At 39.9% G+C, this 25,743-nt stretch overlaps 2 protein-coding genes across 9 annotated transcripts in view; one reads left to right on the forward strand and one right to left on the reverse strand.

Moving 5' to 3' along the window:
* The window catches only part of RCBTB2 (RCC1 and BTB domain containing protein 2), a 37,334-nt gene extending 24,550 nt beyond the window's left edge, over positions 1-12,784 (forward strand). For all 5 annotated transcript variants that reach the window (XM_059996211.2, XM_059996216.2, XM_059996215.2 and 2 more), the window contains 5 exons: positions 1,588-1,778; positions 2,294-2,420; positions 3,394-3,533; positions 7,815-7,945; positions 11,501-12,784. In XM_059996211.2, coding sequence (XP_059852194.1) covers positions 1,588-1,778; positions 2,294-2,420; positions 3,394-3,533; positions 7,815-7,945; positions 11,501-11,641 — 730 coding nt within the window. In that variant the 3' untranslated portion in view covers positions 11,642-12,784. The remainder of the gene's footprint in view (positions 1-1,587; positions 1,779-2,293; positions 2,421-3,393; positions 3,534-7,814; positions 7,946-11,500) is intronic.
* Positions 12,785-16,206: 3,422 nt separating this feature from the next.
* Positions 16,207-25,743, reverse strand: part of RB1 (RB transcriptional corepressor 1) — a 131,767-nt gene continuing 122,230 nt past the window's right edge. The window contains exons 24-28 of one of the 4 annotated variants that reach the window (XM_059996220.1): positions 24,946-24,976; positions 22,305-22,447; positions 21,753-21,802; positions 19,506-19,595; positions 16,467-16,556 (exon numbers count right to left, since the gene is read on the reverse strand). In XM_059996220.1, coding sequence (XP_059852203.1) covers positions 19,522-19,595; positions 21,753-21,802; positions 22,305-22,447; positions 24,946-24,976 — 298 coding nt within the window. In that variant the 3' untranslated portion in view covers positions 16,467-16,556; positions 19,506-19,521. Of the gene's footprint in view, positions 16,557-18,945; positions 19,627-21,752; positions 21,803-22,304; positions 22,448-24,945; positions 24,977-25,743 lie in introns of those variants that run through there. The other 3 variants (XM_059996218.1, XM_059996221.1, XM_059996219.2) reach the window with 3 other exon arrangements.

Raw genomic sequence — 25,743 nt, forward strand, 5'->3', positions numbered from 1 at the left:
AGACCTGAAGCTTCCCTCTAAACCTTCTCCATTCTCGGTTGCTCTAGCAGCTGCTGCAGTCAGCCAAGCCTCAGCCCCACCCCTGACTTCCCGCATGGCACTGGCTGCTCCAGGTAAATGCCTCAAGGCCAATCTCAGGGAGGGCCAGCTTTCCCAGCTTTTCTGCGTCCTTAACCCCTGTGCTGTGGAAGCAGTGTCCCACCTCCTCTAATGAATGGCAAAGGCTGTTCCCCTCTCCCGAGGCTAATGGTAAACATTTCAGAAGTGAATGTGGGAATGAAGTTATTTTGATTTCCTGATGTTGAGTAGTTTAGCATAGAAGGACACAATTGTGTTCCAATCAGTTACATTTTTCATGGAACGTTATCAGGGAAAAGAGAGGCTGTCATTGTAAGTGGTCTCCCAAAGTGTGAAAGAACATTCCTGACCAAGGACTTTGTGCATAATGACATTGAGGGGCAGTGAGTACATCTGTTGATTGGAACAGAGAGTGTGTGGGCAAAGGTGATTTGAGAGAATGCTGGACATAGATGGAAGGCAAATTAGGGAATGCCTTAAGGTCATGTGTCTGGATTTTTGTCTTATGGGAAGTCAATGAAGGTTTGAATGTAGTGATGAGAATGGTGTTTCAAGAGGATCATTAACCTGCCAGCATTGTGCGATTTAGGTCGGAGGCAGGGAGACCGAAGAGTTGTGTTGGTCCGGGTATGGGTGCTTGATGAGGGTGTGGCAAATGGGAGGCGCTACAAAGAAAGAATTGCTGTTATTCGTCAAGCGGATGTTCTGAAGAAAGAGATACATGAGGAGGGAGAAGTAAAAGATGACCCTGAAGTTCTGAGCCTAAGTCAGTGAGGATGCTGGTACCATTGCCCGAGACAGAATCAAGATGGTACTTCACTTGGGGAAATAGTTTATTTTCTTTAATTCTGTATGGTGGCTTAGTCTGAGAGAAAATAATTATTTTCAACTCAACAAAACAGTGGTTTCCACTAGGAAGTGTTCTGAGAACTACCTGCCTATCAATCGTGAACTTACTGAAATAGGGTCTAACATGTGGTTGATCCCAGAAAACTGCTCTCTTGGGTTCCGGATGATATAGTCCGGTGAGTCAGAACCACTGCACTTACTGTTTGCAGTGTGAGTTGGGGTGACCCACAGCAGGCTTCATTTAACCCTAAAATTGGTAAAGTTTTGATGAAAATATTTATTGACCCTGGGTTGAGATGGCCCAAATCTTTCTGATCTGCTTTAGTAAGTAATGTTTTAAGAAAACAATTAAATCACTTTTTTTTTTCGTCTTTGTTTTTGGTCTCTGCTCTCTTGGATTGTATTAATACTTGAATTTCAGAACAGGATGGTACATATTTTTCTGGGCCTACTGGCTAGAAGTGGTAACAAGCAGACCTTCCATAAGTGCCACTGAGGCACAGCTTACATATAAATAACTGTTGGGTGCCTGACAGTTGAGACGCTTAGGTGTCTTAAGTCTTGTTTTTGTTTTTACTTAGTTAGACCTAAGGGAAGAAAAAGTCACCTTGTTTCTTCTCCTGTTTACCGTGTTTACTTGGTGTGTGTTTGTGGACCTAGAATTACAGAGATTGCGGCCTGCCACTCTACCCACACGTCTGCAGCCAAGACGCAGGGAGGGCACGTGTACATGTGGGGCCAGTGCCGGGGCCAGTCGGTGACCCTGCCTCACCTCACCCACTTCTCCTCCACCGACGACGTGTTCGCCTGCTTCGCCACGCCCGCCGTCACCTGGCGCCTCCTGTCCGTGGGTGAGCTGATTGCTGTCCATCGGGGTGGTGGCCTGAAAGCTAGAACGAGAACTTCTGGTGTTTTCATTTTTTGATAGTGAGGACTTTGTTCAGTGCAGTATCAGGCAATTTATTTCCCTCTAATGAGCTCCTGTGAAAGGGAACTCATTGGATCGATTCATTTTTCTCAAAAGTATTAGAAATCAGTATCTCATACTAAATTGAAAGTCCTTTGGATTGCTTTCTGATGGGATTGGGAAACTATAGCTTTTATTTTTAGCTGGTATATTTACTCAGACTTTCAAAAATTTTATTTAGTGTGGTGGTTTGGGACTGTAGTTGTTTTGCCAGATTTATAAGCAGATGTGTCTGAGGTTCTTATCCTTAATGATTGCAGCAGCGGGAATCTGTATTTAGGAAAACAGCGCATAGCTCAGTGGGGCAGTTATTTGGGGAACTGGTGTTTTCGTGTCAGCAGAGCCGTGCTGGGCCTGCATCCTCCTTAGAAAGCGCTGGTGTCGCCCCCCGCCCCCCAGAACCTGACGGCCACCTCACCGTGGCTGAGTCCCTGAAGAGAGAATTTGACAATCCCAGCACCGCAGACCTGAGATTTCTGGTGGATGGAAAGTACATTTATGCGCATAAAGTCCTTCTCAAAATTAGGTAAGGAATCATTTATTCCAAGAATTGAAATAAATATGTTTGTTGTTTTCTAGTTCCAAGGAACTATGTTAGGCACGTCTGTGATTCTGAAAAAAGGTAAGGCTCTTTTTGCTCTTATGAGCGTGCCGTGCAGTGGGGTAAACACATTATACGTGGCATTTCTTCTGTATTCTCTGTTTTCTTTTTTTTAATATATATCTTTATTGGAGTATAATTGCTTTACAATGGTGTGTTAGTTTCTGCTGTACAACAAAGTGAATCAGCTATATGTATACGTGGTTCTGGAGGCTAGAAATTCAAGATCAGGGTTGTTCATAGAATGAGTTCTTTCTGAGAGCTCTGAAGAAGAATCTGTTGCATGCCTCTGTCCCAGCTTCTGGTGGTTTGCTGGTAGTCTTTGGCAGCCCTTGGCTTGTGGCAACGTAACTCCAGTCTTCACACGGCATTCTCCCTGTGTCCAAATCCCCCCTTTTGTAAGGATACCAGTCAGATTGGATTAGGGTCCGCCCTAATGACCTCCTTTTAACTCAATTACCTCTGTAAAGGTCCTTTCTCCAAATACTGTTATAGTGCGGTTAGGACTCCAGCCTATGAATTTTGGGGATACAATTCAACTCATAACAGGAGGAGAAGAAACAAAATTACTCAGAGTTTATGAAAATAAACCTACCTGATTTCTATAAGTGCTGCTCCGCGGACGTGGTGTGGGAGGGCCCCTGGGAGTTCGTGGCCGCAGAGGCAGCCGCCCCGCAGCAGGTTAGCATTTGTAGCCTCGTCGAATAAACGACTGCGGACTTCCGGCCGGCAGGGGAAGCGAGGGGCCCAGGCAAGGACACGAAGTTGCGTGGTGCTGTGTTTTTCCTTTCTCCGTGTTAGTTGTTTCCTCTTTAACCGCCACGAGCACACACTCCTCAGGAAGGTCATGGGCTCTTGCGCAGAAGCCAGGACCTGATATGCTTCTTTCTTCCTTCAGGTGTGAGCACTTTCGCTCTTCGTTGGAAGACAGTGAGGATGATATTGTAGAAATGAGTGAATTTTCATATCCTGTTTACCGAGCCTTCCTGGAGTACCTGTACACAGACAGCATCAGCCTGTCCCCCGAGGAGGCTGTAGGTAATTGCCACCAGACTTGACCAAGAGATTGGCAGAAAGGTGCTTCGTGTAGAGCCTAAAAGGAAGTGGCTGTGAGGGTAATCACAGAAGCAGTCCTCCTTTTGTGTGTTGAACCCAAATGCTTTTCCCTTGTTCCCACTTCACACAAAGGTTGACTGGATGGATAAAATGAGATATGGATGAATTATGAAACCATCAGCACTGTGGGACAGGTGCCATTCTTCCTGAATTACTAGATACTGTACACGACTTTTTAGCTCCCACACAGCTGCTGCCTTCAAGATATTTACATTATAAAAATGATAAAATGCATGTAACAGACAGCCCTGCTGGTCTCCGTAACTGTGACTGTCCCTTCGGGGCGGCCCACTGTGATCTGGTGCATCACTGCACCTCAGGGTTACTGACGGCAGGAAAGCAGCACAGGGCGTCCAGCGGGCACAAGGTGAAAACATACTAAATTTCAGTTTACAGCTGTCAGCTATGTTGTTGGCCCATGGGACAGAAGAATTAAGGAGTTACTTCTGTAAGGAACTGAAGAAAGAGTTCAGCTCTCAAATCTTTCAATTAAATATTCATTTTACACGTATAAATCCAATAACACTTTTTACCAGATCAGCATTTAATTTTCCTCAGGTAAACAAAAGTCTGATTTCTTAAGTTTTATAGTTTTCCTTCCTTTCTCCCACACTACCTGAGCGCCCGGGGCCCACTATGTGCTGTGCTCCCCTCTGCATCTATGAATGAGACAGACCGACGCCCTGCTCCTGTGGAGCTGCTGCTGGGAGGAGGGAGGCCAGCCCTAAACAAAGAAATAAAAGCAGTCAGTTGGGAGGTCAGGGAAGGCCTCTGTGAGGACATGTGCTGAGCAGAGAGCTGGGGGAAGCATGCAAACGCCCAGGTGAAGAGTGTTCTAAACAAGGGAGACAGCAGGTGCAAGGGTCTGAGACAAGAACACAGGTAGCACATGGAGGAGGGGGGAGGGGGAGGGGAGGAGGAAGAGTGGGGAGGGGGAAGGCCCGAGTGGTTTGGAGGGAGAGAATGAGACCGGCAGTCGGAGGAATTGAGGCCAGGCAGCTGGATCTGGGCAAGACCAGGTACAACCTTGGAGGCCACCGTGAAGGGCTCGAGTTTTATTCTTGGCGTGATGGACAGCCTTGGAAGGTTTTGAGCACGAGGGTTGCGTTATTTAGGATTTGCTTTAGCAGTAAAATGAAAAAAGGAAGTGGCTTAAACAAGACAGTTTCTCTCTCTCTGTCACACAGGGATACAGTGCAAGGCATCCTTACATGTGGCCCCTGCACTCATGTCCAAGACCACATGTGCATTACAGGCAGCAGGATGGAGGAAGGGACAGTGACAAGGGACAAAGGGCAAATCCCAGTGTTGGTTAAGGAAGTCCCACTTCTTTTAAACCATGGACCAGAGATAACCAAGGCCTTAACTCAGCTGCACAGGAAGTTGGGGGAGGTGGTTATTTCTAGATGGTCATGGCTCAGCCACGTAGTCTACGATTTTGGAAGAAAGGGAGAATGGGTTTCTGCACATATGAAGGGAGAGGCACCAGCAGCTTATACTCCAGGGGTGAGAGGATTTGTTTTTAAAAGATCAGTAACTGTAATGGTTGAGGTTTAAGATGGTGGTGCCCTGGGTTAGGGTGGTCTAGCAGTGGAGGTGTTGAAAGAGATCCGATTCTGAATATATCTTAAATAGGGAGCTGACAGGATTTGTTGGTGGATGGGATGTGGGTTTTGAGGGCAAAAGAGAGAAGGATGATTGCTCTGAGGTATTTGGCTTGAGTGTGGAGAGCACCAGGTTTTGCTCTTGAGTTTGAAAAATCAAAGGAGTTTGAGCTGCTTTTCAGATGTCTGCGTGGCAGGTTTTTTTTTTATGGGCCCGCCCCTAACATTTGCAGGGCCCTGGGTAAGAGTCTAAATGGAGGCCTGTGCACCATTTGTCTAAAAATTTAAAGTTATATGTCAAGCTAAAAAATTTCAGATAAAATTTGTTCAATCCTCATACCTTGAAAAATATACCTTATCAAGAACTGAAAGGCCAGGTAGGAGTTTCAGCTGGAATTTAGAGTTGTAGGACTCGTGGAGTTCTGTGCTGGGACACAGTGGCACAGGAAGGACAGGCCTCTGGCCTCCAGCTCAGGACCTGCCCTCTTTCTTTACCCACCACCGGTTACATCCTGCATCCCAGGGGTGTGTGGGCACCCAGCCTGCATGTCCGTGCTCCAGTCCACCCCCCCGGCCACCCCTGGGCGCTGGGGGCCTGCACGTGGTCTGCAGGGGAGGAAATACCGACATATGTGGCTTCAGGGCTGATTATTCAGGGAACCCCAGGGTCCCAGGAGCACAAAGTGTGGTCTAGGAGTGGGCACTTGGCTCCTTGGCCAGCCTGTGGAGAGGGGGGTGCCTAGAACGGGTGCAGAGCTGGGCCCCCTGGAGTGGAGGCTCAGGGCAGTACCTGTGAGTACACGCATATGGGAGTCTGATGGCTCGGAGTGTGTGGGGCTGTTGATGTGAATTTGGGAGTTGTTGAGAACTGACCAGAAACAATCGGGCCATTCACGACTCTCAAGATTTCAAAAGATTTCAGAGGGCCGTAGGCCTTTCTTCTATAATTTTGATAATATTTGTCATGTTATAGTGAAAGCAAGTTTCTACCAAACTTAGGAGAAATTTCTACCAAATTCTACCACATGTACAAAACTTATTAGCAGATATAAAAACAGTTAATGTTGTAAGGTTGATGAAATCCTGGCTCTCTGTCCTTTGGGCCCTCTATGAAGTACCTTCCGTGAAAGGTTATTGTAAAGTAACCTTTACGTGAAGTAAACGTGACAATATTCTAGAATCAGGATTCAGCTAGCCTTTGGATCAGGTGGCAACCAGGACTGAATTAGACCCAGCGAATGTACCACTCCAAGGGTGCAGTAGGACTGCTGAGCCCATGGTGCTTGAACCCCAATCACACAGGGGCCAAAAGCACCCTCACAGTATCTCTATCCAAGCCACATAACCTGAGTGCCACTCATTTCACCAGTGACGAAGTGTTTGTAGCATTCTTTATGCTAATTAACACGTCCTCTAATGAAGATTTAGGTAGCCATAACTGAAGCCCCTGACAAGGGCCTTTCAAATGCAAACTGACCAACCATTCTTTTTTTTTTTTTTTTTTTTGCGGTACCCGGGCCTCTCACTGTTGTGGCCTCTCCCGTTGGGGAGCACAGGCTCCGGACGTGTAGGCTCAGCAGCCATGGCTCACGGGCCCAGCCGCTCCGTGGCATGTGGGATCTTCCCAGACCGGGGCACGAACCCGTGTCCCCTGCATTGGCAGGTGGACTCTCAACCACTGCGCCACCAGGGAAGCCCTTGGCCAACCATTCTTGATTGGAGTGCTTCATAGTATCCCTTGGGGTAGATTAAAATTAACTTAACCATCTAAATCACTCTATGTTGAGTTATTGGAAAGCAGATGACAGATAATATAACAGGAATCATCAGTTTTTACAGATGGTATTTAAGACTGAGGGGCTGGAGATCATTTAGGGAAATAAGTGAAATAAGAGTCTGAATATTGAACTCTGGGGCATTCAGCTATGTGGAAGTCAGGAAAAATGGTCCAGCCAGGAGACTGAAGAGTAACTAATGAAGGAAGGCATTTCAAGAAGGGGAGCATCCTTAACCCCATCAAATTCTGTGTAAATGCTGAGTAAGATGAAATCAGAGGAGAGCCCCTTGGATTTGGCACCATGGGAGCCATTAGTGACAATCACAGGTGTGGTGTCAGGGAGCAGAGGGGTTGGGCTTCTGCTTAAGTTGAGGATAGGAGGTGAGAGAACAGAGGCAGAAAACAGAGACCTCTCTCCCCAGGAGGCTCGCTCAGGAGAGGAACAGAGAAATGGGGCAGGGTCGCAGGAGGCCTGAAAGGCATTTCTTTTCTTTTTGAAGAAGATGGGCACTATTACAGCACGTGTGAATGCTGCTGGAGAAGATGTTGATAATTCAGGGGGAGGGCTAACTAGAGCATTTCTAAGGAAAAGACTAGGGCCATTTTCACTTGCTCCTGTTTTTCCATAGCTGCTTGTTTGTGTATTGCACTCGCTCAGTGCAGCTGCGTTCTCAGGTAGAGCCACATGCTCAGAGTAAGCCCAAGTCTCTGTTTCCACAGCCCTTCACTGAGGATTATATTCAAAATCATCTCTGACAGGCTGAGTGAGTTTAAATCAGGGTGCTTGAGATCACTCCCCTAAGAAACATCTCTTTCCACCAGGATTGCTAGATTTGGCTACATTTTATAGAGAAAATCGTTTGAAAAAACTCTGCCAACAAACTATCAAGCAAGGAATCTGTGAGGAGAATGCCATCGCGCTGCTCTCGGCCGCCGTGAAGTATGACGCTCAGGTAAGAAGAGCATCCTTTTTCAAGGAGCTCACCTTCTGGAAGAAATGGTTAGCTGTCTACTTCATGCCTTAAACTAAAAGAAAGTCTAAGTAAATTAAAGATCTGAGGTATACAAATAAAGTACCAGAAAAAATATAAGGGAATGTTTATATAAAGTTAGGGTGGACCTCAAGGGCAGAAACCATAAAAGGAAGGATTGATCTGATCTCAAAAAAACAAAAATGTTTATACACAAAAAAATAAACAGAAAAAACCAAAGTGAGTGATACTCTGGGGAAAATATTTGTAATATCACGAAGCAAGTTCACCATAGTTAATACATAATTCTTAAAAAAAAACAAAAAGAAAACATGAGCAGTTTGATGGAAGAAAATGGACCAAATGGATTTATGAACAAATGAAAAATATAAATGAAAATAAGGTATAATTTTTCAAGTGTCAAACCAGGGAGTCTATTTTTAGAAATAGTATAGGCTCAGGATAATGGGTGTTCTAAACTGCTGAGGAGAATGCAAATTCGTATAATCAGTCTGGGGGTCTGTTTGGTAAAATATGTGTTAAAAGCTTTAAAAATGTAATTCTTTAAGGAATTCAGTTATAGAAACTTATCTTAAGGAAGTAACCATGGATTCAGACAAAGTTTTATCTTCAAAGATGTTTCCTGCAGTGTTGTTTATAATTTTTAAAAATTGGAAAAAGTCAGTGTGAACAGGAAAGGATTGTTTAAACTAAAAAATGTTAATACTATTCAACATATATCATTGACTGAAGAACTGTGCTCCTATCTTTTTAATAAGTATATTTATTTTTATTTTTTAAATAAAAATAGTAAAAAAAATTTTTTTAAGTATAAATAGCTGAATTTAAAAAGACCAAAATTTATTATCTACATAGGAAAAAAGACTGAAAAATACAGTCAGTGGTTATCTTTGAATGGTGGGATTGTGGATGATTTTTATTTCCTTATCTTTGCTTGTTTTTCCTGAAGTTTCTACAGTGACCATGTATTGTTTTGATAATAAAGAAAGGAAAGAAAACTTGTCTTAGAGTTAAATCTTTAGGAAACAGGCCATACTTTTTGGAGTCGATTTCCTTAAGGATATCCTTTCCTTTGGTCAGAAAACAGGGACATTTTAGTCGTGGGCAGAAAAAAGGTTATAACTTCTTTTCTGCTTATATAAGTAATAGTGTGCTTATTAAAGAAAATTTGTAAAATACAAAAAGTATGAGGAAGGAAATGACTCCTCAACCAGAGGACACTAACATTTTCATACAGCTCCTTCTGATTTTTTCCTAGGTTATGTATTGCGTTGGCCAAAAAGTTTGTTTGGGTTTTTCTGTAACATCCTATGGAAAAACCAGAACGAACCTTTTGGCCAACCTAATATATATTTCTAAATACTAGATTTTTTTCACTTAACATTTAAAAAAATCTTACCCACCTTGAAGCATTGACATTTACAAGCATAGTGAATGTTTGTCTTTCATCAAGGTAATAATACTTTGCGCACTTACAATAGGCAGAAGGCTTCATGGCCAGACAATAACTGTGCTTTTTCACGAGTTTGTTAAAGTCATGCTGATAATACTGGACTCTGGTGGGCTGCCTCAGATGATGAGATTGTGGGCATATAGTGTTTCCATCTGAACTAGAACTAATGTCCAAGACTTTTTCATATTCCCTGTTTATGTGAATTATTTGTATGGTTACCATTCAGCCCTGTTTTCTAGAAAGCAGGCTCCCTGAGCAAATGGCAAGGACTTTGTTTTGCTCACAACCATATCCCTAGTGCTTAGGATAGTGCCTGACACATAGTATGTGCTCATTAAATATTTGTTTAATGAATGTCCAACTTTGCCTGTAGAGGCACTGTATTTTACTACAGGCTGTCTGTGTGTGGTACCCTAAATTAGTGTAATAGACCACAAGTAAAATAGACTCAATGTATACTTAATATAAAAGTTTTTATAAATAAAGAACAGTATATTTGAGTTGACTAGTATTGTTACTTGCTGACTCTAATAAGCAAGAAATGGACCTTTTCAGCAAATTATCCCTCATGCTTGACTACACTTAATACGTAATTAATACACACCAGGGATTATTTGAAGCACAGTTCATATCTCCTTTAGTTCTCAAAAGAACCTTGTTAAGAATATATGTATTATTATTATTTGTTCCAGTTTACAAATGAGGAAGCTGAATCTCAGAGAGATTAAGTAAATTCTTAGTAAGCTAATAATTGTAAAGCTGGAATGCAATCCAGTATTGGACAGATTTCAAAACGACACATTTTAATACAATTCTCTATTGCCCCCATATTTTAAAATCAGCAATGTTTATTCATTGATTCAACAAATATTCCCTGAGTGCCCATTAAGTGCCTGGCGTGGTTCTAGACACTAAGGGTACATGAAGTGAACAAAACAGACCAAAATCTCTGCCCTCCTGGAACTTTCTGGTGAGGGCAATAGATGACGAATACAATACATGGTCTGTTAGGTGGTGATAAGTGATATAAAAAAGTAAGTTAGAGAAGGGCAGTGGGGCAGTGGGGGGCAGGCTGAGATTAAAGCTGAAGTTTTCAGTCGTGGTCTGGGACGGAAGGAAGGTCTCACTTAGAAGGAGACTCGAGCAAAGACGTTAAGGAGCATGGCAGGAGCTGCGTCAGGAGGGCAGCAGAGCCCCGGGTCTGAGACATATCAGAATCTCCGCAGGCTGGCCTGACTTCAGCTCTCATTTCTCTCAGACCAAAAAAGTGTCCAGCCACCTTATTTCTGATCTCAGGTTTGAAGATCTAATCAAGAGAATCCCTACAGTACTGTTTTTTGGCCTGGTGTACATTACAGTAAGCCAGAAATCACCACTCTGTGGAGTTTCTCTTAGCAGAAAGTCGTGATTTCTTCAAAGCATTTTCCCACTTCAGATTATTGAAGCTATGTGTGATCTGATGAAATCTAATCATCCCAGCCTTTATCTTCTTGTAAAGGAGAAAGAGCAGTGGCCCGTTAATGACTGCAGAGAAGCATTTCCCAAGATGACTGTTTTATGGCTTAAGCTTTTCTCACAAACTCCTTACAGGTAAAACTACTTAAGCCCCTAGAAGAATATAAAAGAGGAGTGTTGGGCTCAACATAAAGAAAATCTTTTAAACAATTTACTCAGTGCATTCATGCAATAAATAAATATTTATTAAACAGACAAACAAGAGGAATGTCGTACTCTGCATAAATATTGAAAGTGGAATGAACAAAACATCTAGGCGCCTATCTGGGAAGAAAAAGTCTCATTTTCTGCATTGGTTAGTGTGGAGGCACTTGAATGCTTTACTCTGTTATTTAAATTTTTGCAAGCATAGATTCATATTAGCTATATAGTTTTACAGCTGTTCTTTAGGCATTGCTGTCCCATTGCCTTCTGCTGGCCATCAAATCCTTTTTCCTTGCCTATGTGTTTTAGGAGTTTTTGTGCTACGTTGCATTGCATTGGGATATGTGAATTTGTTAAAACAAATTTGTTCGTTTTATTTGTTAAATTTCTGTTGTCATTCCTAGGATTTAGAAGAATTCTGCTTCAGGTTTTGCATAAACCATTTGACTGTAGTAACACAGACGTCAGGCTTTGCAGAAATGGACCATGATCTCTTGAAGAACTTTATCAGCAAAGCAAGCAGAGTTGGAGCCTTTAAAAATTAATCCTCACCTGCAGGAAAGAATTTTTAGCATTTCCATTCTCCCTGCAAAAGCCAGAGAATAATTTCTCTTTAATAGTATTTATGATGAGCTACATTTGGCTGAATACTTAATGTTCTGTCAAAAGAAGGATGGTGGTCAGTCTTCCCCACCTTTTGAAATCCACAATCTAGAGAGAAGGCATTAAATGCTCTCTGATCAGATGGGACTAAGCTCAAGGGAATAAAGTTGAAATGTCTTACTATACTTACCGTTTCCTCTTTCGAGTCACTTAAGTTGGAGACTTTTGGTAGGTACATGGGTCTAAGTATATGCTATTCTGGCCAGATTTCCATATTCAACAGGCTGATACCACATAGATAGCTTGACAAGGAATGCTGTCACTACCACACCTGCAGCATTCAGCACAGTGTCTTGCATAGAGTAAGGCACTCAGCTTATACAAATCTTAATTATGCCCCGAGAACAGCTTTATTTGTGGGATACTGGATGAAGGAATAACTTTCACAAAACAAATTTAAAACGTCTGAGGCTCATATTCTTCTGTACATCATTCTAAGAAATAGTGGCTAATTTAGAGCGTTAATTGGAATTCACAAAAGGCCTTAGCAATTAAATTGTCAAAGACCCAAGGGCTAATTTTAATTCTGTCTTTACTCTGAGTCATTAATTTCTCACACGGGGTTATCGAATAAGAAGTGTACTATCTTTGAATGAATGTTGTTTCTGGGCTCATTTGCCTTACATAATTGCACAATGTCCTTTACTTCTGTGTTAAGAGAGATTTGCCTCTGTAAGTAGAAATGATTTTGTTTTTCTTGTAGTTGACTTTTATGTCACTATAAAACAGGTCTTTTAACTTGGCACAGTGTAATTATAAAGTACTAGCCGAAAAGGAACTACGCTTACATTTCATGGACAGCACTAGTAAGAAAGAGATGAATTTATACTGTTTAGATCAAGTTACCCAACTACAAATGAGAAAATGGAACAGGATGTAGGATGTAGAGTCTCCTAACATGTACTTTCACAATATGATACTATGTAGGGAAACAAACCTCTTTTGGAAACCTTGTTCTGATGCTGAACCGTTTGATAATAAAGTGCTTATTTGCAGATAATAGAACAAATGTGTGTGTGTTTTCATTCTTCAGAAGCAGCAAGATTCTCTCAACCTTATGTCTCTTAGATGTACACAAATCCATTTGATATAAGCTTATTTTTTAAAGCAGTTACTCAGATAAGGCATCATAGCGAAGCCTACCCTAAAACGCAAATGGCTTCTAAACAACTAATTCTAATCAACTGTTCGTATGATTGCCCATGTTCTTTATTGGTGAGGTCACTTTTGAATCCTTAGTTTCTTTTTGTTTATCTGTTTTTGCAGACCTTGTCTGGTAGAGGCAGAGGAGTCTCGATGCCTCCAGTTCTAAATCAGAATCCCATTTTTGGAACTGTGTAGTATTTGTTATTTTATTGGGTTGGCCAAAAAGTTCGTTCTGGTTTTTTTCCGTAAGATGTTACAGCCTTACACCATTTGTCTGTAGTTTTAGTAGGTTAGCTGTTCTCTCCAGCAAAGAAACATTGAGGCCTGGGTATTACCAGTCGCCATCAGTTCTCACAGTCAGACGTCCACAGGCTTCATTTCCGACTCGTTCTCCTCAGCCCACTATGCTCGCTGTCACTGACCAAAAAGCCTTTATATTTTACAGAGTCTTCCCAAACCTCCTCTTCCTCTTTCTTGCCCTTTTCTGACAGGGTCTTCTGAATTTCCTCAATGCCTTTTTCTTTTATGAACTCATTTCATGGAAATACTGGACCACCCAAAGGGAACAGGTAAGTTTATTTAGGGATGTAAAATGGATTACCCTCCACGAGACTCCCCAGCTGGTCACTGCTCTGCCAGAGTACACGTTAGTAAGAAGGGGTGGGTGGAGCTTTATCTAGATTTCCTCTAAGCTTGTTATGTGTAGGCTGCACTGCTCTGTATCTCCATGCTGCTTATCTCTGGGCACAACAGAATAATCTATGAAACTTTTACAAAATATAGATTCAAGGATTCTAAGTATGTTTACGAAGCTCCCCAAGTAATTTTGATGTTTAGCCAAGGATGAGAATCATTGGTTTAGCTCTTAAGACCTGGGATGCCAAACAATAAGGAAGGGCTGATTTTAGACCAGTTGGAGATGACAGATGAGTCCCGTGGTTACATCTCTCTGAAAAAACATGCTTTCTCTCTGGTCTTTGAGGATAGGCTGGCCATCAGTGCTCCTATATGAAGGATAATATCACTTTATTTCCTTCATTTCTTTCTAACAGATGAGTGTTTGTAGAGCTCAGAAACCCTAAGTTTAGTCAGGGATATGTGGGAGGGAAGGTCCATTTTCATAATGACACTACATCAGAAGTCAGTGGATCCGTTAAGTTCATCTTACATTTTCCATCCTTAAGTTTTGTTTCCTCTCTGCTCACACAAGAAATTCAATGTTTTAGTGCTTCCAATATAATTTCACCCAAACTTACACAGAGAGAGGTTTAGGTTTTACAGGAATAAAGTAGCATCGTCATCTGCTGAGAGTGGTTTGTGAAGATACCATTCAGTGCTTTTTAAAAAGGGTTAAATGTTTTCATCTGAGACCTGAAGAAACTGCCAGTCATTCTAGACCATAACCTGGTGAGTGTTAGACACAGAATTCTTGACCAGTGATGATGAAAAAGAGGCAATTACAAACTACATAGTCTTATCTATCTTATGAGTCCTCCCTGTGCTATTACCACAACAAACAGGTTGGGAGAACTGTAAAGAGAGAGGAAAAACCATACCGTACTGTCATTTTTAATTCAGTCTTTGCCAAAGCATAAAAACATAAACCATAATGACTTTCTCTCACTAAATTCAGTTAAAATCATAACATTTTGTTTAGAAAGTAACTGATATTGGTCTGTGGAATAAATTTAACTTTCACAGTAAATTGTCATCATACGTCAATACTAGACTGTAAGTATAGTTCCAAGATAATGGACACAAAAAAGTATTTCTAAGAATAGATGACTATTCCAGCTTCTTATTAAAAGAGTTGTTTTAATTCCTTTCAGACATTATACAGTGTTACTATATTTCTATTTAAGACCCCATACTTGTGGAAATTTGCTATGTCTAGAGGCAAGGTTTCAGGTTGTCCTGTAAAACATTTATTTAGTCCAAAGGAAAATTCTACCGAATAAATCCTTGCCAATGCCATGTACGCTGTCTGGCCCAAAAATGAGGAACAAAAATATGCTTCTACGGGCAAGCTTCTAGGAAATCATCCGGACGGTCATAGAACTGATACTCCCCGCCGCCCACCATTTGTACCAGAAAACTGTAATGAATAAAGTAAATACTGAATTTGAACTTGTCCCTTTCATTATAAGGACCTTTAATTACTGGAATACTAAATTAATCTCCAGAAGTGATCAGTTTTCTATCATCCAGACTAAAAATTTTTAATGTTATAAAGGCTGCTTGATTTTTCCCTGACCTAAGAGACTGCATTTCATGGAAGATCCGCATCCAACGTAAATACAGTCCCAGTACTGAGGTATACCTGCTGCTTTTCCTGCTGGAACTTCCTTATTTGCCTTTCTTCCTTCAGGGACAAACATGCTGCTGTTCCAGAAGGAGGGACGTTTACTGTCCACCTGTTTTTGAGAAATCATATTACTTCAACTCAAGATTATCCCTTGGTACCAGACGGGTTTCTTCATTTTTTTTGGAGTTTAGTATGATCATATGGTACATATATTACATAATATATGTATGTGATAATAACATATATATAATAATATAATATATATAATATTATAATAATATATGTACATATATATATATACATCTACCTAAGCAGGGCCTAGGTTAGCTCCCCCAAATCAATGCATTAATGGTGAAACAAGACTCTTCCCACAAGTGGGATAAAGCCTCTCAAAAGCTCTATGCCAGTTTAGATATGCTTTTGATGCCCTATGCCAGGTTAGATGTTTTTGATGCCATGTGACTTTTGGCACCAAACACACAGAACCACTTGGTTTTGAAAGCTTTTTGGATTTCAGAACTGCAGATAAAGGACTGCAGACTTATATATATATGTGAAGGATGCTTGGAAGGAAAGGCCTTTATAAACTCTGTGTTAGATGAAAAGAGATACTTGCCCCCCTGCCCCAACTCCTTTTCTTAAAACTCTCCATCTTACTATGACATCTTATGTTTCCTCAGATACACCCGATGCACACCCACCTCTGAGCACTGGCTTCTTTCTCTCTGTGTTCTGTTCTACCCCCTCTGGTGCCTGGCTCACTCCCTCACCCTCTGCAACACTTGGCTCAAATAGCACCTCGGCAAGTCTTGCCCTGACCACTGTCCTTTAAGTGTTAAAACTCCTCTCCCTACCGGTACTCCCTGCTCTCCCCCCGGCACGTCTTTCTCCACAGAACTTAATACAATCACATATACTATATTCCTCGTTTATTTATTCGTTTGCTCTCTTTTCCCGAAACTAGAATTAGAATGTAAGTTCCACAGAGAGGGGGAATCTTAATTTTATTTACTTGTTGTATCACATTTTAGAATGTGCCTGAAATACAGTAGGTACTCAATACATGGCATTTTCAAAGAGAAAGAGAATATCGTTTCTACATACTTGGAAAACATACAGAAAACATACCTTTTTTCCCCCCTACATACGGGCTTCTTCTAGATGCTACAACTATAGTAGTAGGTAAGGCCAGCCAGGTTGATGCCGGGGTGGGTAAACAGGCAATAGGCAACCCAAGTAAGGCAGTTTCTGACGGTGATGAATGCTGTTACACTTTTGAAGGAGAGTGGCACAGTACAGAGGAAGGATTTTAGCTTGGGTGTCAAGGAAGGCCTCTGAGCTGAGCCCTGAAAGACAAGAGGAAACCAGCTAAGCAAAATCCTGGGGGAGGAGCACGCTGGACAGAAGGAACAGCAAATGTAAAAGCCTGAGGTAGGGATGGGCTTGGCGTCATAAGAGAAGAAGGCCAGTGGGGGTAAAGCACAGTGAGCAGGGAGAAAGTAGCCCGAGAACAGGACGGAGAAGAAGGTAGGGGCCGCTTCCCAGGCCGCGATCAGGAGTCTGAATACTTCAAGGAGAGGAGCAAAGTGAATCAATTTATATTTTAAAGGGGTCTTTAAGGAGTAGAAAGGTAAAGAGGAAAGAGAGGGAAGTGGAGACCAGTTAGAAGTCTTTAACAGTGGTCCAGACAACAGCTAATAGAAGACTCAGGATTTTATCTTGAGCAAGTAAGTGTTTAATAACATGGGAAAAGACTAGGGTAGAAAAGGGTGTTTTTGTTTGATTTTGGTTTATATTTTGAGAAGCTGGGTGGGGAGGAGGGGTAGGAATCAGCGGTTCTGTTGGCTGTGAGAGCTCTGACCTCCATGAAGAGGTCAGGCTGGAGAAATAAATCTGGGATTCATCAGCATATAAAGCCCATTCTTAAAGGCTAAGAACGGATGAGATACTAGGAGAGAATTTAGATACCAAAGAGAACGTTAGTGCACTTAATACAAAGACCACATCAGACCATTAAGACTCTTAACAACTAATTTATTTAAAAATAGACAAACTATTGTTGATCGTAGAAAATAGTAACAGCGATTTTAAATGTACAGTTTTAACCAATACAAAAAGCAATAAAGCAATATCTGAAGCCTTATTTAAGAAATCTCAATACATGATCTCTGAAGTTCCTTAAGTTCTGACACTAATTCTAACATGAACTTATTAGCAAAAGACTCAGAAATGTGGTAAGCCCTTGACCTAAAAACTAACTGATTTGTTTGATATTCATGCAAAAATGAATGAGGAAATGAGATAAAGCTTTCTAGTGCCTTTGCTATCAAGATAACTGTCAAAAAAATAAGTTTGCAACTGAACTGAGCACAAAATAAAGTTTTGTTTTCTAACAAATAAGACCAGGTTTCTTTTTAAAAAGAACTCTGAGTTTAGACAAAGTAATTTTCCTAAAAGCTAGTAGATGCTACCTTAAATACCACCTATTTTAAATTATACCATCTCTAAATAAGTTAATCACACAAGATATTTAAATACACCTTTAGGTGTTGGAGGGGGGAGCGCCTCTTTTCTAATGCAGCTGTTTTAAATTGAAGCTTTTGCACAAAATCAGAGAGCAACATTAATGCCTAACCCAAAGACCTTTCGTTACCTGCATTTTGGATGAGAAATGATGCGGCTTTGAAAATGCCAGTGTTAGACCATGCTGAATTAAGAAAAAAAAAAGGACAACTGCTAGTTCAAAAGATACACGGAAGATATGTACCATTCCAGAACAAACACACCCTCTTCCCGCATTCAGGAGGGCAGAGTAATTGCTGAGATGTAATTATATAACTCTCTAAGAAAAAAATTAAGGCTCCTATAGTTAACAGTCTGTTTGTGGAGTAAAATTATTTTGTATCTTGATGCTTTGGGACCCAGAAACGTTAGAAAGTGCACTTGGGATATACTGTATTAGGGTCCTCTGCAGCAAAGCTCTAGCTGAACACTTTATTTTCCAAGCACTAGATGGGTACTTCATGAATTCAGTGATCTGAATGGTATAAAAACCAAGAGTACTATTAATAACTCTTTACTTTAAAATATGAGTTGGAGGAAGAAAAGAATAAATTTTTACAAGTCCTGAGGTATGAAATCTGTATCAGTAGTATGACAGTATCTCATATGTTTATACTTTGCTTTCTGTTTGTATTTAAAAACTAGTATTTATAAAACAAACACACAGTACATCCATTTAGTTTCCATGAGTAAACTAAAATCTAATGTGTAAAAATTAGTAATTTTTCCCTAGTTTCTAATATATGTTTTAGCACAAGAGCTCAGGATCATTTGGGCGAATGGGGGCAGTCAGCCAAATTGCATTTGGAAGACGACGCATTTTCTAAGGGTGTTCATGTTAAGTTAAAAAAAATAAATATAAATTAATAAAAATAAGAGCAAACATCACATACATGCCACAAGAGAAGACAAAGTACTCAGATAGGCACAGGTTGTGAGGACTCTCACTCCCAGGGGATCCTGCCACCATTTGTAAAGCAGAGCAATTATAAGTAAAACCCCTACATACGAACGAGTTCCATTCAGAGCGTGCTTCATAAGACCAATTTGTTTGTAAGTCCAGCGAAGTTAGCCTAGGTACCCAACTAACACAATCGGCTATATAGTACTGTACTGTAATAGCTTTATAATACTTTTCACACAAATAATACATAAAAAACCAACAAACACAAAAAATAAAACATTTTTAATCTTACAGTACAGTACCTTGAAAAGTACAGTAGTACAGTACAACAGCTGGCACACAGGGGCTGGCATCGCCTGAAGAGGCAAGAAGAGTTACTGACTGGAAGAGAGAAAGGAGGTGGGAGATGGTAGAGCTGAAGGATCGTCAGCAATAGGAGACGGAAGGCAAGCTGCAATTTCACTCACGCCTGACATTAATGGCACAGGTTCTGGTTCCTTGCTGGATTCAATTGTTCACATCTTTGAAAGTTCGTATCTTGAAGGTTCGTATGTAGGGGACTTACTGTATTTTGGAAATGGAAACATCTGCTACAGCTTTTTAAATGGCAGGACTGGCACAGGACTTTCAATCTTGAACAATAACAATGCATGTTCTAGTGACTACAATGTTGCAAGTGGCTTAGGAATCCCCTGCACAAATACTCAACTGTGCTACCCACAAAAAGAGCTGAAGGTATGTATCAAATGTGGCCGTAAACAGAACCTGGGAGAGTTCTACAGTCAGATCTGTGGGAGACAATGAAGCCGGAGATGTACAGGGTGCCCACCAAGGTCGTGAGGTCCTCACTTTTCTTCCCTGTTTGAGGTATCCGTGCTATCATTCATTTTCTGCTTTTGCATTCGTGTTCGAGTAGATGCTAAAACAAGGATGAAGAAATGTTAACAGCACTGACGGTGCTGGGTAAGCTGGTAAAGGGCTGCCACACATGTTATGCTTACGCCAAACTGATGGAGCCCAGGGCCTCGCAAAAGCAGTGGTTTCGTTTTTTAAATCATACATCCCCATCAGCAAATTTTTTTCCAAGCAGTACCACTAAATGTATGTATGTATGTATGCATATGTGTCTAAATTATAAGACACACACACCCCAAACATTAAAATAGATGAGATAAAGACAAATATTCTAATAGTCTCTTTATGTACCCCCAAAAGGTGGTCTTACACACACCCAAGTGTGCCCAACTTTGTAGGCCACTGTTCTAGAGATGATATGGTTAAGTTTGGCACCTGAGCAAAACAGAATTCTGGGCTGGTCTGCTGAAGTGAGTGTTATTCTTCATGAAGCCAGGAATTCCCTTGTGTTTGGAGACACGCTGCAAGTACTGCAAACACATCAGCTCACAGCTCATTTAATTTGGACATGGACATTTAAAAATACATTATTAATTACAACACAAAAACAGAATGCTTCTCTTAAATAATTTAAAAAATCTTAACTTGATTTTAGAGGTGGGCAAAGGCTCTTCATAAAGAAGCACAAAACACTCACGCTTGGTAAAGAAAGGAGTGACTCAGTCTCCCCTTCTGGCCCTTCCACTCTGAGCAATCTAGCACTGTGTAATGACCTTCTTCTGAATACAGTTTTTTTGAGGAAAGCTGAAGAGCAACCTGGAGAATTCCTTCTCCTCATGGGTTAAAACTCCTGCTACCTCTCCTCAATTTTCAGCTGCACAAAGGCCCTGAACTTCAGCCCGGCAGAGGGAATTCCTGGTCATAGCTAAGTGTGTCACTGCGAAATGTACTGACTACAGCAACTGAGCTCTTCTATAAGAAAATATACACGTTTTTACAGCTTTCTGCTCCTTTTAAAATGCATATTTGTGGGTTCCAAAATGCTTCCACATGTTTTTAAGGTCTGATTTTGGTTATAAGCTTCATGTCTATTTTCATGCACTGGGGGGAAAAGCTACAACTATTTAAAAGTTAAAACAGGAGTATATTAGTTGATGTAAAATCCAAAAAGAGATCCATTTATAACCACAAAATTTAATTTAGTTTCAACAGTACTCTTCAAAATAATACACATAGAAATATGGTTTAAAAAATCAAAAGTATTTTTAAAAACACTTTATATTTCAAAGTTAGTATCTACAGAGACATTGAGAGAAAGCCCCTTTTTAAAAAGTCACATTTTAATTGGTACTGTTCTTACTGATATGTCCTATGACCTAGGAACGACAGTTTTAATTCTTATTATCTCCTAAATATTTGTCTTCTTTCCAAGACCCAGCTCTGCTTCCTGTTAATGGGTCTGGCACCAGATTATCAGGAAATGTCACACTCACCCTCACGGCTACCTCTCTAAGACATCGCAGTAGCAGTCAGTGCACACAGATCTTTTTCTTAATGTGCTTCCCATCTACTATACTTGGGTTAATCTTTCATAGTGTCAGAGTAGCTTAGGAGAGAAGTCCATTTGCCTTAACATTCCAAACTTAAGTCACTCTGTATAACTTGGAAAATGTTCTTGTGTTCTTTATCAAAATTCTGATTTCCAGTAATGAAAAACTTTTGTTTAAAATAAGTTCTAAAACTTGCAAATTAGGGAAGTTCAGTAATAGCAGAATAAAAGATTATTCTTTAAATAAGGGTGATGATGTTTATATATGCTAAGGGTGATGATGTTTATATATGCTAAGGGTGATGATGTTTATATATGCTAAGTATATATATATTCTTGCCTACATCCAATACTCTTAAATAAAGGTACCTCATTACAGTTCTGCTATCCTAAAATATTTTCTAACCACAGCCATTCGTGTTGAAGATTTGGTTTCACTTCTTGGTCTTCCCGCACAGATTTTAGGAAGGATGAAGACGACCTTCACTTTGCATCACACATCTAACCCATACAGGCTAGTAAACAACACATGCTTGAGCGAATTATATCTTGAACGCAGAAGCAAGTCACTAATTGAAGAGATTCTATAAATTTATTCTTTTATAATGTGAAAAGGCTTTCCGCAATGTAAATGACTGTTCATTTACATAAGGTTTAATGATAAGTACTTACTCATTTCTGCCAGTTTCTGTTGAAATTTGGACTCCCCTGGGAGATGTTTACTGCAGATTTAAAAAATGCAAAATATTTCATATGTATATGTACAAATGAAAACCTCAGATTTCCAATAACTATGTTTTCAATGACTTTTTATGCTCTTATTTTAGTGAGTAGCTTTTAATTTCAAAGGTTTATAAATCGAACATCTAAAATATAAATGTCACAAATTTATGATCCTAGATATTTTTTCAGTGGTTCTTATGAAACACAGTAGCATTTTTCAAGAGTAAGCATTTAAAAATCTAATGTTAATCAAAACTAACAAAATTTTATCAATAGCTTTGTAAAAAAATGACCAGATTTTTAACATCTGATATTTTCAATTAATTTCAGTAGATTTACATGGTGCTTTTTACTTTGGGATGCAGTCACACCTACTATTTTGAGCAATCCTCATAATTTCCAAATAAAACTGGCATGAGAAGGACTGGTGTAAGTCGGGAGTAGGGCTGGCGCTCTGGGTTCTCCCGATGACCAGCTCAGCTCCTGAAAAACGGCTCCTACCTTCCATCTGCTTCATCCGATCCTTCAATGTCAAAGCGCAGTTTTTTCAGTGGTTTAGGAGGGTTGCTTCCTTCAGCACTTCTTTTGAGCACACGGTCGCTGTTACACACCATTTGATTTATTTTCTGGAACTTCTCAGAAGTCTGCAAATTATGGAATTCTTTATTTTAAATCATTAAATGCCACCACTTTGCTTAGCAACCCCTAATTGCAGGTTTGAGGTGGGTCAAAAATCAGGCAGAGGTAATATCTGCATTTTAATTTTCTGCCTTTACGGACCAAATAAGAGATGTGAAAAATGTTAAAATCAGACTAACTGCACCTAACTCTGCCCCAATTAAATACCTGCAATTTTCAAACCCTCCTATGTCTTCCCAACAACTCTGATGGCTACTCCAAAAGTCCTAGTTCCTCGTTTTCAGAACCTACTCACACACAAAACTAGGGCTACTTCTCAGAAGCATGCAAAGCTGGAACAGCTTCCTGGAAGCTTATTTTTGACAGATTTTTTTTTTTTCTTTTTAGAGCACAGCATAACCGGAAAGAATGTCACAGGAATTTAATAAGCGATGTTTAGTGAATAATAATTTTGGGCTCACTTTATGGGTATCATGTTGACAAGTCATACTATATATTTGAAGCCATTATTGATGTATTGTTAGGATATCAGTATTTGTTGATATCCTAACTCTAAAAGTTTTAAAATAAAATATTAAATATCCAAAAAACTTAAGCATTTGAGTCCATCCAAGTATTACTAGAGATGACCTGAGATATTTATCTCCTGAGGGAGAATCCTTTCACAGCAAAGAAAGCTTTGGTAAGAAATACCAAAGGGGGCACAATACCTTATTTGATCCAAAGGACAAACACATGGAAAAACTCTATGTCTTGTCTATCTATTTCAGAACCAGAGTGAGGTGATAATCTCAGTGATGTGTATTAACACATTTATTTGAACTCAAGAATGAAGTCAGACTTTCTGATAGAAATTAAATGTGATTTGACTGATTTGACAGTAAGGATTAGCTTTGCTAATTATGCTTTATTTTCCAAAAATTAAATGAACTAAGTTTCAAAAAAATTAAATGCAAAACCAGATTTTGATGGAAAATATATTTAGAGCACATGTACAATATGATAGAAACAAAATTCTGGGCACCTATTAAATTTATAAGATTTTCAGTTATCAGCTTTAAAATATGGAAGGACATATAACATTTTCTCAATTCTTTTAGAGGCTATGGCAAGCAAAAAAGTTTGAAGACCACTACTCTATACTTATCCAGATCCAATCCTATTTATGTGGTCCATATCCCCCTTGTGAAGCCTGACAGCTGCAGCCTATATTGAGCTAAACGTCACAGCATTTACTATTTGTAACAAACATTTTAACATTTGGTCTTTTAGTATACAAACATTTATGGTTCTCTAGTTATTTCATTTGGGGCAGTGCAGCAGGCAGATGCTAGAATGGCTCTCACTAATCCTCATCTCCTTGAGTGTGGGTTGGACCTGGTGGTGTCTTGCTCCTGACAAAATAATGTGGCAAAAGTGATGGAAAGTCACTTCCAAGATTACAACAAGAGTGACTTCCATTTCGCTTGTTTATCTCCCTCGTTCCCTGCCTCCCTCTCTTGGAGTCCTTGCTCTGGGAGAAGCAAGCTGCTATGTTGTGAGTAGCCTGTCACCCTACGGAGAAGCCCACGTGTCAAGGAACTGATGGCTTGGACCAGTAGCCATCGAGGATCAGCCAACAGCCATATGAATGAGTCTCTGAGAGGTCGTCCTCCAGGTGAGCCTGGAGATAAGTGCAGCTCCAGGTGACACACTGACTGCAGCCTTGTCTGGAGAGACCCTGGATCCTAAGCCATGCCTGCGTACTGACCCACAGAAACTGAGATGAAAAAAGGTTTAAGTTACTAAGTTTGGGGGTGATTTGTTACGCAGCAATAAATAACAAATATAGGCAGAGGGGTGGGTAGTATGAAACATTAATAGTAATGCATACTGAATACAGGACTGCTGAATTAGTGATGGTAATGCAAGGCCAGCTAGAGTAATGGGTTCCCAGACTAGAATAACCATTTCAAAGCTAAGCTTTGCCCTGCACTCCTCTGGAACAAAGACCACCACAGACTCTGTCACTTACACTGGGGCATGTAACCAATTCCTTATCAATTTAACAGGGAAAGAATATCCTAGAATTTGGAGAGGAAGAAAAGCAAAAGTGTGTATATGTATAGAAGGAGACCAGTGGGTAAGGACTGGCTGGTGACATCTGGACACAGTGATTACATTTTGGAGTATCTTATTTCAAATTAGTGAATCTCAAAGCTGTTTTTTACAACATTCCTTTGAGATTATATAATGCATATATTTGTATGTATAGACATGAATGTATACACACACATATATAATCTCAAAGAAATGTTTAGAAAACAACTTTGAAATGCACCAATTATGAATATGATTTAAAATTAAATCTGATTTGAAAATAAATCTGATGTCTTCTAAATTCTACGCAGTATGCCTGAATGAGGTGCTTGAATAATAGCATTTGTAAATTCAATTACAGAAATTCTCGATTTCTTTTATAGTTATAGTGCATACTATTGTATTTCACAGGAAAAGTACTCACCCCAAATGATTCACCAATTGATACTAAGATCCTGTCAAGTTAATATAAAATACAAATTAGTAAAATGCAAATCATATCCAACTGTGCAGAGGTGAACATACACACGTCATTCTGAACTATCAGGAATGCCAAATCAAAGGTTTCCTCTACCCCTGGAACCACTGACAAATTATACTCATTAGAGACTTATTCTGGTACTGCTAGTCTAGTCAAACACTGAACTGGTTCCTTAGATTTTTTAAAGCAAGACCTGCATGTCTGCAAGAACATATTCTGCCATTGTTCACATTTAAAAAGGGTAAAAGAAAATTTTAAGTTTATCCATACTTAATTCTTCATAAATCAATGACTAACAATTAAAATTTCTTTCACCTTTTCTCATTAAAAATTCAAGTTACATTTGGCAAAAACTTATATGTGATAATCAGAATTCTAATTAGGATCTATATATAGTATAGTAAATATATTTACTATATATAGTAAAGGCTATTTAACACATATCCTAGAATCAGAAATCTCTTATTAGTTTGTCCTTGCTTGAACCATATAATTTACACTCCTGATAATAAAGGTGAAGAACAGCATTAGCCTGACACAACAAAGATTTGATCATATGTACATGGAATCAATAAATATATGGATTTTATTGTCCTCCCAATTCTTTGATAAGTGGCCATCATTCTATATATTGATATATTTGATTTAACTAAATATGCTGAATATGTAGAGTGTTAAGATGCTCTCTTAATACTTGATCAATGATTTATCAGGATTTTCAGAATGTGACTTTTTTGCTAA

The sequence above is a fragment of the Delphinus delphis genome, chromosome 18, assembly GCF_949987515.2.
Source record: "Delphinus delphis chromosome 18, mDelDel1.2, whole genome shotgun sequence".
Lineage (NCBI taxonomy): Eukaryota > Metazoa > Chordata > Mammalia > Artiodactyla > Delphinidae > Delphinus > Delphinus delphis.